Below are 12059 nucleotides of genomic sequence, written 5' to 3'. Positions count from 1 at the left end.
ATTATCACATTTGCAGTATGTAGAGTATATACTGATACCAATACATTCAACAAGTGGATATACCACACAGCCAACAATCCACAATAAGTCAGTAAGCAATATCATCCTATAAAAAGACCCAATACTTTTAAAATAGGTTTAATACAAAACATATATTTGATATTATGACTGTTATACTACTTGTGTTCTACCATGAATAAAGCAGTTTACAGAATAATGAGCCACCTAGAGATACCTGGCAAAATGTGGTGTTAAAGGAGACGAAAGAAGAAGAATAAGACTTAGACCACAGAAAAGACAGACAGAGCAGGGACAAAAAGCAAAAAAAGAAGCAGTGAGGTTACTCATCAGCTGGCAGAGATTTGCAGTCATGGACACTTATTGTGCTTTTGAGGCTCCAATCAAAGAGCTCTCTGAAAGGCTCCTGATCTGTTCTCCAGTCAATATAAACCGGGACGCTCTTGAGGAACCACAGATACGTCTGGGCATTTTCAGGAGACAAAGGGCTCATACAAGTTGCAAGAATGGATGAATAAGTGATAATCCATTATCAGTTAAGCATTTTGCCAAGGGTGGGGAACTCATGCTCCTGGGGGGCTGCACCCCTACTCGTTTTATCCCAGCCCTAAAGACTGTTGTTCTAGCTTCTGATCTTTTTTTAACACACCTGAACCAGGTAATTAGCAGTGGGTAGGGCAGGGACAGTTGGAAAACAAGCTGGACTTTGGGCCTCCAGGAGCATGGGCTGCCAAGGCCTGTATTTCACATTAGAAGCAAAACACTTTAAAAGAGGGGCAAAGGGAAATAAAAGTGGAGCTGAAAAAGCTAAAAACTACAAAGGTAAAGAAAGGCTTTCAAAGCTGCACCCAGCTGTGCCACAAATGTGCTGACCGTTCTGTTTTCATAAGATTGATGGACAGTTAAATAGATATGTACACAGAAATGTACTTATACACGAGATAAATGCTCACATTCTGAGGTATGGCTGACTTTCTCATATCAACTGCCAAAATATAAATATTTAATAAAGTCCAAACAACTATATTTAACTGAATCTTGAAGTAAAAAATGAGTTCCTCAGAAATATGATGTTTGATAAGAGGACCAGCGTGGATCTATACTGTCTTTATAAAAGACTGACTGTGTGTCATCACATATTTCATTAAGCTACAGTTAGCATGTCTATCATAATATTTGGACACTTGCTCTCCAAACTGTGTCTATTAATCTCTCTGGAGCTGTACGGTTGATAATAAACAGCCAGCCTAAATCAAATAGCCAGACATTTCTTTTTTTTTTCCTCTCCATTTCTATCATATTTTAAATTCCAATGCCACATTAGGATAATGATTTCTTTACTCTGACGTGTGAGAAGAAATGCCAAATCTGCTTGTCCCTAAAGTTTCACAAAAACCAGGGTTGTCAAGTCAACTGTTGCTCATCTTGCATATAGGGACTACATCCAAATAGAGGTTCTGTGCTTGTGCGTTAGATTCTAATGTCCGTAAACGCAACGTTGTTGAATGTTTTTCTTGGTGGGGGCAAGTTAATTTGACACTAAACCCCTCCACTGAGACCAACGGCAATTTTCACTGCTTTAGGTGAGAAGACAAGTCTACCTCTGTTAAGTCATATTTAAGAACTGTGCACATTATTCAACCATGAGTTATGTAATTAAATAAAACAATATGAAAACTGCTTGAGAACTCACTGCTTTTGATGTAAATATAACAAGTATGCCGTTTGCCTTCAAAGTGTGTTAAATTTTGTAATTCGAACATTTGTTACATTGACTTGACCTCAAATGCCAAGCACATCTACAGTTTTTTGCATACGAAACTAAATAATAAAATCTGCAAATTTAATCACGAGTTACTTCACGCTCCCTAAAAAGCTCATCCCCCCTAATGGAAAAGGCTACATGATGAAATCTAGAGGATGTGGGAATTATGGGAAGGGGGTCCTGTTAATCTAAGCTTTTTTCTGAAAGAATCCTTTGCATACTTGGCTACTTCCTATCAGTAAACGGGTTTCTGGAAATCATTATTACTTTTCTGTCAAATTATTTTGTAACACGTGCAATAACGTTTAATATCTATGGGGTTATGACTTTTTTCCCCTCACATTTTATTTGCACAAAACATAACAGGTAACTACTTCTGCTTTTGTCTGAAACAAAGTTAAAAACTTAAGGCAGGAAGCAGAGAAAATATCTCACCGACATTTTGCTCATAGTCCCTGATCAACATTTACATAAGGAGAGACGGTGCAATATCTTCTGTGGTCAACACTGTAATGTTTTTAATGAAATTATGGCAATGACTGGACTATATTAAAGACTTGTCTCCATTACTTAATCGCTGTATATGAAGGAAGTGACGACATGTTCAACAAAGAGTTGCTTTAATAAAACCTTTGACTAAAAATTGGCTTTTTTGAAGAAGATAAACTTAAATATAAAATGCGCAATTAACTCAATATTACCAATGAGCGCGATTACACAAAGTGAAACAGAGGCAACAGATGGAAGAGGCCGCAACATAAACAACAATAAAATTAATATTAATTTAGTATTGATCGCAGGGTTTGGTTCATCTTCCACGCTGATACGTCGAAATGTGTGTGACCCCGCAGCCCCTTCGCTGAATAAAAAGGCGATTTCCTCTTTAGTCCAACATGAAGTCTGGGTGACAAGAGACTTCAATTACAGCCTCGCAGAGACCCTAGGTTAAATTATTCAGTATGAACGAGGTTCAAGACGATAAAGCCACAGGCAAATTAAAGCATCTGTGTGCGAGTGTGTGTGTGTGTGTGTGTGTGTCAAGCCGCGGACACGCGTCGTGTCTCAGCTGTTTGCCTCTAAAAACAAAATCGGTCTGTGTAAATAAAATTAAACTGTTCAAAAACACATGAATCAGTGTTTTATTTAAAAACTCATCAGGTGGATAAAAAGTGAATTAGTCGAATTATCACAGTTCACAGTTTAGGCCACTCAGACACAAAGCTTTGTTGATCCTACACTGCAGGTGCACTGAAAGAATTTACTTTTCTAAATATACACTACCATAATGCTTAAACAATATTTAACCACATGAAATATTTATAAAGTATACTGTTTCACATGAGTTTAAGTCATTCTCTTAAGGATTTGTCATGGAAAAAGACAAACGTTAAAAACACAAATATTGTTTAATTTTTAACATTTAATTGACAAAAAATGTGAACTGACTTAGTTCCTTAGGTTGAAAAAAAAGGACAATCACACTCAAAGTCTTAATACAAAAGCATACATTTTAAAGATGAAGCCAACAGCTCGCTATGGTTTTAAGAGAACCGTGCATGAGATGTGGACGGCAATAAATACAATGGGGAATAAACGAAGAATAAAACGCTAACATATACACGTTCCTTAAAAACACTGAGATAAACAGAGAGAAACTTATCTGCAGATACAAGCAGGTGTAAAGTTAGAGGCTGTCACTCACACTGTGCCTACAACCTTATTCCTCAAAAATGCACCGTGCGAAACTGCGCGCAAAGAACAGCACTTTCTTGAAAAAATAAAAAATAAAACCAAACAAACACGTTTAGCTGTTGGTTCAGAAAGTGTGCCCTGGAATCCGCCCGTGTACACATCAAGAGTTGCCTTTTCCCGTGTCGAGCTGGGAGCGGCGGACAGCTCCGTGCGCCCAGATGCTGCGGACTGGAGCCTCTCCTGCAGGACCGTCTGCGTCTGGCTGCTCTGATTGGTTGCCCGCACTGACAGCTCTGCTCATGATTGCAGGAAGAGAAGCCCGACCCCTTTCACTCTTCCTAAAGGAGTCATTCATAAACTACACAAGTCCAGCTCACAGCTGAGTGTGGACGAAAAGTGAGCGGAGGCACGGAGGAGAGAATACCAGCATGAAGAGATGAGTGGTCACAGACCTTGTTTCAGATTGTAGCGTCTGCAGCCCAGAACGCGGATGGTTACCCGCAACCTGAATATTCAGCCGTGTTGGAAGTGCTCAAGAGTTGGACTGATATTTAGCAGACTATTACGTTGCATCCCTATCCGTTTCCTCCTCCTCACACTGACGTCCATCCGCTGCTAAAGCAAAAAAAACTTTGATTACACTTTTTTTTTTTTCTGCACGGGGAAGCATTTGCCTCTGGCTTTACCGGTAAGCATTGGATCCGTCAACTTACTGCGACTCTCCGGTGTATAGCCCGGACCTCTGCCCAAACATGATTGCAACGCAGGCAAAGCTGGTTTACCAGCTAAACAAATATTACAACGAGAGATGCCAAGCTCGCAAAGCGGCCATTGCGAAGACCATAAGGGAGGTTTGTAAAGTGGTGTCGGATGTCCTGAAAGAGGTGGAAGTTCAGGAGCCTCGGTTTATCAGCTCCCTCAGTGAGATCGACGCGCGCTATGAGGGGATGGAGGTCATCTCCCCCAATGAGTTTGAGGTGGTGCTTTACCTCAACCAAATGGGGGTGTTCAACTTTGTGGACGACGGCTCCTTGCCGGGCTGTGCGGTGCTGAAGCTGAGCGACGGCCGTAAAAGGAGCATGTCTCTGTGGGTGGAGTTCATCACCGCCTCGGGCTACCTATCAGCGAGAAAGATCCGCTCCAGGTTTCAGACTCTGGTGGCACAGGCCGTGGATAAATGCAGCTACCGCGACGTGGTTAAGATGGTAGCGGACACCAGCGAGGTCAAACTACGGATCAGGGAGAGGTACGTGGTGCAGATCACCCCCGCGTTCAAGTGCACGGGGATTTGGCCTAGGAGTGCAGCTCAGTGGCCCATGCCCCACATCCCTTGGCCCGGTCCTAACAGGGTAGCAGAGGTCAAAGCCGAGGGGTTTAACCTTCTCTCCAAAGAGTGCTACTCGTTAATGGGGAAGCAGAGTTCTGCAGAGAGCGACGCCTGGGTCCTGCAGTTCAGCGAGGCCGAGAACAGGCTGCTAATGGCCGGCTGCCGGAAGAAGTGTCTGTCCATCCTGAAGACTCTGAGGGACCGTCACCTGGAGCTACCGGGACAGCCCCTCAACAACTACCACATGAAGACCCTGCTGCTGTATGAGTGTGAGAAACACCCGAGAGAGACCGACTGGGACGAGTCTTGCCTCGGAGACCGACTGAACGGCATTCTGCTGCAGCTCATATCCTGTCTGCAGTGCCGCAGATGTCCCCACTACTTCTTGCCAAACTTGGACTTGTTTCAGGGAAAGCCTCACTCAGCCCTGGAGGCTGCTGCTAAGCAGACCTGGAGACTGGCGAGGGAAATCCTCACTAATGCTAAAAGTTTGGACAAATTATAAAGCGATTGTCGAGACAAAGCCGAGAGACATTTTGGGATAAAACTTAAAAGAAGGACAAAGACGATCGTACAAATGATTCTCCAAGCAATGTGAAAGAAAAAAATTAGTAACAAAATTATGCAGCGAGTAAACCACAAAACCGTTTTTTAAATGGAGCAATTGGACCACTGCCAGAGAGAAAGTGAAGGTACATTTTCAGATTAATGTAATAACTTTTAGTTGTCTTCTTTAAATGTTTTCACAAAGTGAAGAAACTTTTATTTAAATATATGCACAAAATCGTTAAGTGACAGAATAAAATGTAGCGTGCCAAGTTCGAGTTCTTTTCCATTATGTGACTTAAAAAAGAAATGTTAATAAAAATGTTGCAATTTAAATGACAACTTGGCCTCGTGTCTTGACGTGCTTTGACGGCTGAGTTGACAGGCAAATCTGTTGCTTTTTACATAACGTCTGATGCAGAGGATCATTAGATTCATTTTCACAACACAAAGTCTAACCTGTGGTCAACACCGGTGGGGGTGGGGTGGGGGGGACGCTTTTCTCATTTTAAAGGAGGAATGTGGTCAGTCGATTCAGGCCATAAGTTATTTTTACAGTGCGTCACAGGCTCTAAAGGATTTTCGAATGAATGTAAATCAGCGGAGTTATGTTAATATATTGGTCTGGAAGCATCTCTGCTCGCTTTGAGCAGCAGAGGCCTACAGAAGCCCTGAAGCCTCCTTCTGATTGCTGCTGCTCATTTTAGATAGAGCAGTGCAGCTTAAAATGACGTCTCTACCGTCAACTTTATTTGAATAATTTCTGATATAAAATCAAATAAAAATTAATTCCGCAATTAATAAAATATACACAGTAAAATACACACCAGCCCACAGGATAATTTCACTCAGTGTTAACGTGCAATGGCTGTGCACATTGACCAGACACAAACCACCTGTAGGTCCGCAGAGTTCCAGACTTAACATAAAGATGACAAGTTTAACTCCAAATGACAGCGGTATTTTTTATACAGAGAACAATATTTCTATAGAGCATTTTTTATTTCAGAGGTCTTAATGTGAAATAATGCTGCAGATATAAAAGATCAGAGCCAATAGGAAGGCCTGGTTATTCTGTAGTTTTAACATGTTTTTATAACAAAAAATTATCCTGTTGTTAAATTTACTTATGAAAAATATTTATTTGGAATAAAATATTCAATTAAATTGTTTTTTTTTTCTCATGCATTGCCTAAATAACATTTCCCCTATTTTAATTAAAATCCTGTAATCTAAGATCAACAACACAATGGAGCTGAAACCCTCTTCGCTACAACATTATTGATGTTTAAAATAAAGGAATTATGCAAATGTAAAATACACAAATACTTTGTCAGTGGGACATCAATGTACCGTTTAAATATTCAGCAGCACTACAGGAAATTCCAGCGTATAGCTTCAATAAGTGACAATCTGAGACCTGATCAATAGAGCTCGAGTCTCTTACCTTTGGATCGATGGCCTTGAAGTCAGGCTCGTCTTCATCCACCTCGAAGTAGAGCTCGGAGGCGGTGATGGACAGGCTGCCTTTCACCGCCACGGCCGGAGCCACCAGCTGAGCAATGGTGCTCAAGTTTACTGTGCCTGGAGGAGACGCACAGAAGCCGGTTAGAGAAGCACCGCGGAGTCCTCCTCCGAGTGGGAAAGTACGAGCGGCAGTCTTTTTTCCCCCAAAGACACCAACATTAAAGGTAAACTTATAAAACTCCAGCAGGCACTGCGCTGAGCTGTTTGTACGGCACCGTAAGGGTGAAGAACACACCGTGGACATTTAGTCCTGGACGAGGTTAATTTAAAAGCAAATGTGATCACATTGCGAAGACAATCATGAGAAGCAGGATGACAATTTGAGTTTTATCTCTACAATTCGGACACTTTCTCCAAATTATTATGCGTGCATACTTCTATTAAGTATTAGTACTGCAGTGTTGCTACTGCAAATACTGCAGTTTTCCTCTTTATCCAATAGAAACTGATCAATTAAAATTAATCAATGGGTTTAAGATGAGATTCATCATCTTCTAAGCACTGCGTGACATATGCGATGGCTCATAAAATACTACAGGCCTGGCTCGCATTAATATAAAGTAAATACATAAAGACGCAGAAAATTGTCAAACATCGACAGGTCATCAGAATCGATTGATTGCGGGCAGTACAGGGTGAAGCTCTGTTTAATCTCTCATCCATCTTAATTTATGCCAGGATGACAATGAGAGCCTGGCTCTGGGGAGCTGTGGGTGAAAGCTCTCCCCGGCTCTGCACGCGAGGCATTGTATTTGCAGATGTGCGCTGTGCGGAGAAAGCAGCCTCGGAGCCCGACTTGATTTCCCTAAGCACCCTCACACTCCTGCAAACGCATGGAACAAACATGTATATCAAGCATGTGTGTGTGTAGATATGTGGATATATATATATTCATCCCTCCGTAGCTGGTGAACCCCGTGAGTGCTGACATGTTGTTCGTGGCTTCAAATAACATTTTCTTGTGTTCATTCCACTCAAAGACATTCATCTACACCTGCAGCAGACAGCTGCTTAAGAGAAGAGGCTGAAGCTCCCGACAACCTCTACTCACTTCTGGCTGTATATGCATCACTTTCTTCAGCGTTTAATCCTATTGTGATCCAATTGCGTTATTTTAATAGCAGCCTGAGCCCCATTAATGCAGCTTAGTCTGCTGAGTGCTGTCACTGCACATAAAAATGAGGATTACAATGCAATCCGATTAGCACACTATATGATATTTAATTAAGTTGATTTAAATAACAGACATATCAAAAGAGAAACAGCATTGTCAACATGCTGGTGACTTGGATCACATTTAATTTAGTGCCGTGTTGTAGCCCTCAGATCAGGTTAATAGGCTCATGCAGGGAGAGCCCTTCAAGGTTTATTGACGCAATCCTGCTTTTCTTGAATCAGATAATGTCCAATTTTGGGTTAAACAATATCCCGGGATAAACATGGCTTCTGCTGGATTAAAAAAAAAAATGTTTACAGTGTTGCTGCTAAGGCCTGCGTGTGTGTGTGTCTGTGTGTATGTGTGTTTGTGAAATAGCTCGCCAGTGGCAGAGACAGAAGTAAGTCCACTGCTTTCACTCATTATGCTCCTAACATAGGGGTGCAATAATAAAAAATAAATAATATCCACACACATAAAGTTGGGTATGAAGCGATGTAAGTTTACTGAAGTCTAGATTTTCTAGTTCAAAAGGATTCTATAATTTTAAACAACTAATCTAACAGTGCATCTTAAAAAAGGCACAATGATACAGCAAAACAGCAACTTCATATAGGATTTAACTGTTTACCAGAGCAAACAACTCAACATTAAGGTCTATGAAAACTTCAATAACCCAATTTCTGTGCTATGTCTGGGCTGGTGGACCTAAATAGGGATACGGTGAGAGGTGAAAATGACCAAGAGGCAAGGATAATTGTTGAGGAGAGGGAACAGCTTCTTTACCTGTTAAGTTCTCCAGGTCCTTATCCTCTAAGGAGGACAGCGTGTCATCGTCTCCGTCCAGAAATGTCTCACTCTCAGAGTTTTGATTTCCCAGAGCCTGACCTCTGATGGACTGCTTGCCTTTGAGAATATCCTCCTCAGATGCTAGGCGAAAAAGGGGCTTTTTATTATACATATCAAAGCCATAAGATTATTTTTACACATACCGTCAAATCTATTGTTGGTTAAAACTGAAAACTTATTTGATTTAATTTTAGTGCTGTTTGATGACATTTGAAATGTAATGATCACATGCTTTTATTTTTCAACTGAAATCAAGCACCAATGTCAGGCCTGAAAAAAAAAAAACAAAAGAGAAAAAGAAACTATGAGCAACCATAAGCCAAACATGGCACTTTGTATGTCTACATTTCAGACTTTACTTTTAAAGTAGACATTTGCATCACTTTAAGTACTAGTGATGTAGTGTTAAATTTATGTATGATTTGCTCCTAATTACAAAAACAAGGTCCTTACATTAAAAGAAATCTGGCTATAAACCAAAAAAACATTTTTTAGAACCTTATTATTTAACAAAATTCATTAAACAGTCTGACACTATTCTTTCTGAACTAGTTTATTAATTTTTAAAAGACTGTCTTAATTGTTGCGATCTTCCAAAGGCAGGTATGAAAATTCCTTATTTAAAATACAATTCTAACACAGTTTATGCTGTAATGCAAGTATTTGCACAGCGGATGAGCACTTCTGCTTAACCTGGATTTGTCACCTGATAGCAAGGATGACTTCCAGAGCAACATGTAGGCAGGTAAACTGAATGAAACAGACAAAACACTGACATAATTCTCACCCTAAATGCATTTTGCCCTTTAACACATGTCGAAACAAACACAATTTCACAGTACGATTATCAAAAGACATTTAAACAAAACAAGGGTCACACACTGCCCATTTTGATTTCAACTAAACATGACTTGAGGTTTTAAATAGATTATTTAAGAAAAATGGTAATCTGCAAACATTTACTGAGCCCTGCATTCCCCAGTGGTGCATGGTAAGGATCCACAGACACAGGTCCACAGTACGAGTATTGGCTGGCAAGTCTTCCCTCTTTGTAAACAGAGCAGGAAATGTAGTGAGCACCATTTGCTGCTTCTGTGCAAGCGTATGTTGTTTAATTCAGAATTCTGGTAAAAGCAAGTTTTAGTCCAATGATTGTTGAACACATAGCTAGTCGATTTCCCTCATCATCACCTGAGGGTAGATCAACTTCCTAAAAATGCATAGTCACGTCATGTGCTGTATACCTTCAAGCTGCTAGAGGAGCTCGGCTAAAAAAAAAAAATCTCGTCATGGAAAATATGCAGCTCGCTGATATTTAGAATGGTCTTCCTGTAATTAAGCCTCCCTGGAGGATTCTTTAGTTAGCAGCACTGAAATTACTACCAGCTCCCCTAATACGTACCACATGCTAGTGTATTCACACCAAGCAAGTGGACAGGCGACTTGTCAGATGAGCTTAAAAAACAAAGATGGAGGTCAGCGCTTAACAACTCTCAGGACAGTATACAGGTAGTACTCGCACACATTATCATGCTTTACCGGTGCAATAATTGATGCAACTAAACCTTGGAAGTAGGCTGATCCCAAACCCTGCACCTTCTGTTACCCTCAAACACAAGTCAAGAATCGAGCCTTAGTTGGAATGAAGTAACTGCTACCAAAATAATGACCAGTCAGCATATAGTTTAGCTGAGGCTTTTACAACAACGAAAAAGCTATTTTAAGCAGAATTATGTCACCTTTCACCAGGCATATAAACAGATATGAGATACGCACATAAGTGTCAGGCTGCGTGCAAACTTTTCACTCTTCCGGTTCCTAAATTAAAAACAGTTTATTTTTTCTTCTTTTAATTTGACAATCCTGAGGTTTTGGTGGTGGTGTACATGCATGCGAGTGTGTGTCTGGGGAAGCGTGCACAACATCCAAAAGACAAAATTGTTGTTCAGCTTAGATTGCTTAATGTAATAGTTGGATGATAACAATCTTGTGTGTATGTGAAATATGGATTTAGGTAACTAAAGTTTGTATAAGTAAAGAGCAACAATGCCCAGAAAACAGGGAAAATAAATAAATATAATAAATATTTTTAATTCAAACTCACATTTAAAAAGTGTCATTCTGATTAAAGGATGATTACAATGATCTATACAAAAAGCAGGCCTGCAACGTCAATAAATATTCTACCAGAGTACTTCAACCTCATCACTCATCATAGAGGGAGCAGAAACATGCATAAATCCCAACAGGTTACCACTTTTTCCTAGACCCCATTTCCCGACTGAGAGGTTCAACTACCTGCTTATACAACTCAAGACATGCATGGTCACAGCAATTAAATTGTCAAAATTAACAAATTTGTTTTTAACGGGAGCATAGCCAGGAGTGTGGTCATGAGGCGAGTATTGATTACTAGAACAGAGACATTAGTCTTCAGGTATTTACTCTGCCACCTCTGGTACATGGGGCCTGGACCAGACCAAATCAATCCCCAGAAAAGATGGTTCTTTCCAGCCATAAATACATAACAGCCTACTCAAGCCTACTGGCAGTCACACACTCTCCTGTGGAAATCATCTTGGCGCAGTATGAATGATAACAGTGATCCATATACTTAACGCAGAAATGCACATTTTTCTTCACATTTCAAGGCAAAGGTGTACGTTTCCTTCCTTTCAAAGAGTATAAATAAAACTTTGTAACAATCCCAAAGAAAAAAATTCTATATATTTTCCATTGCCATTGTAAATTAATGATCATGCATGAGATTTGAAAAGTTCTGCCACAAGTAGCTACAAAATTAGGTTAAATTCTGGCTTGATCTTTATACTAAATATTTTCTTAGGGAGTAAGACTGCATTTTCTCCTCTGCAACTGATGAATATAATTACAGCCAGATATGACCTTTGTGCTCTGTTTGAAAACTCAGCCCTGCATTCTCATCTTGAGCTGCACTTCCGTAACAAATGTCGGGTCGACTAAAACAAGATGAAAGGTTACATCAGAAAATGGACGCCGTCAGGCCTCAATGTCAAAGAGTTATTTTAATGATATATTCCCTTTCTTCAGCCATGCAGTATATTCTCTTGAGGTAGAATACCCTTGCCACAATGGCTGCTGGCTATTTCTTACACAGTCTTGACTTTGAAATCAAATGTTGTTTGCAGGAATTTGTTCCC

At 40.3% G+C, this 12059-nt stretch overlaps 2 protein-coding genes across 10 annotated transcripts in view; one reads left to right on the top strand and one right to left on the bottom strand.

Moving 5' to 3' along the window:
- Positions 1–12059, bottom strand: part of lrba (LPS-responsive vesicle trafficking, beach and anchor containing) — a 168358-nt gene that overhangs the window by 58387 nt on the left and 97912 nt on the right. For all 9 annotated transcript variants that reach the window (XM_067499797.1, XM_067499798.1, XM_067499801.1 and 6 more), the window contains 2 exons: positions 8818–8961; positions 6796–6932 (listed from right to left, as the gene is read on the bottom strand). In XM_067499797.1, coding sequence (XP_067355898.1) covers positions 6796–6932; positions 8818–8961 — 281 coding nt within the window. The remainder of the gene's footprint in view (positions 1–6795; positions 6933–8817; positions 8962–12059) is intronic.
- On the top strand, positions 3823–5690 carry mab21l2 (mab-21-like 2). The gene has a single exon (XM_067499822.1). It carries the CDS (start codon positions 4228–4230, stop codon positions 5305–5307), a length of 1080 nt encoding a protein of 359 aa, XP_067355923.1. The 5' UTR covers positions 3823–4227; the 3' UTR covers positions 5308–5690.

The sequence above is a fragment of the Channa argus genome, chromosome 3, assembly GCF_033026475.1.
Source record: "Channa argus isolate prfri chromosome 3, Channa argus male v1.0, whole genome shotgun sequence".
Lineage (NCBI taxonomy): Eukaryota > Metazoa > Chordata > Actinopteri > Anabantiformes > Channidae > Channa > Channa argus.
The sequence above is the reverse complement of the archived record's forward strand: the minus strand, read 5'-3'. Positions and strand labels throughout refer to the sequence as shown.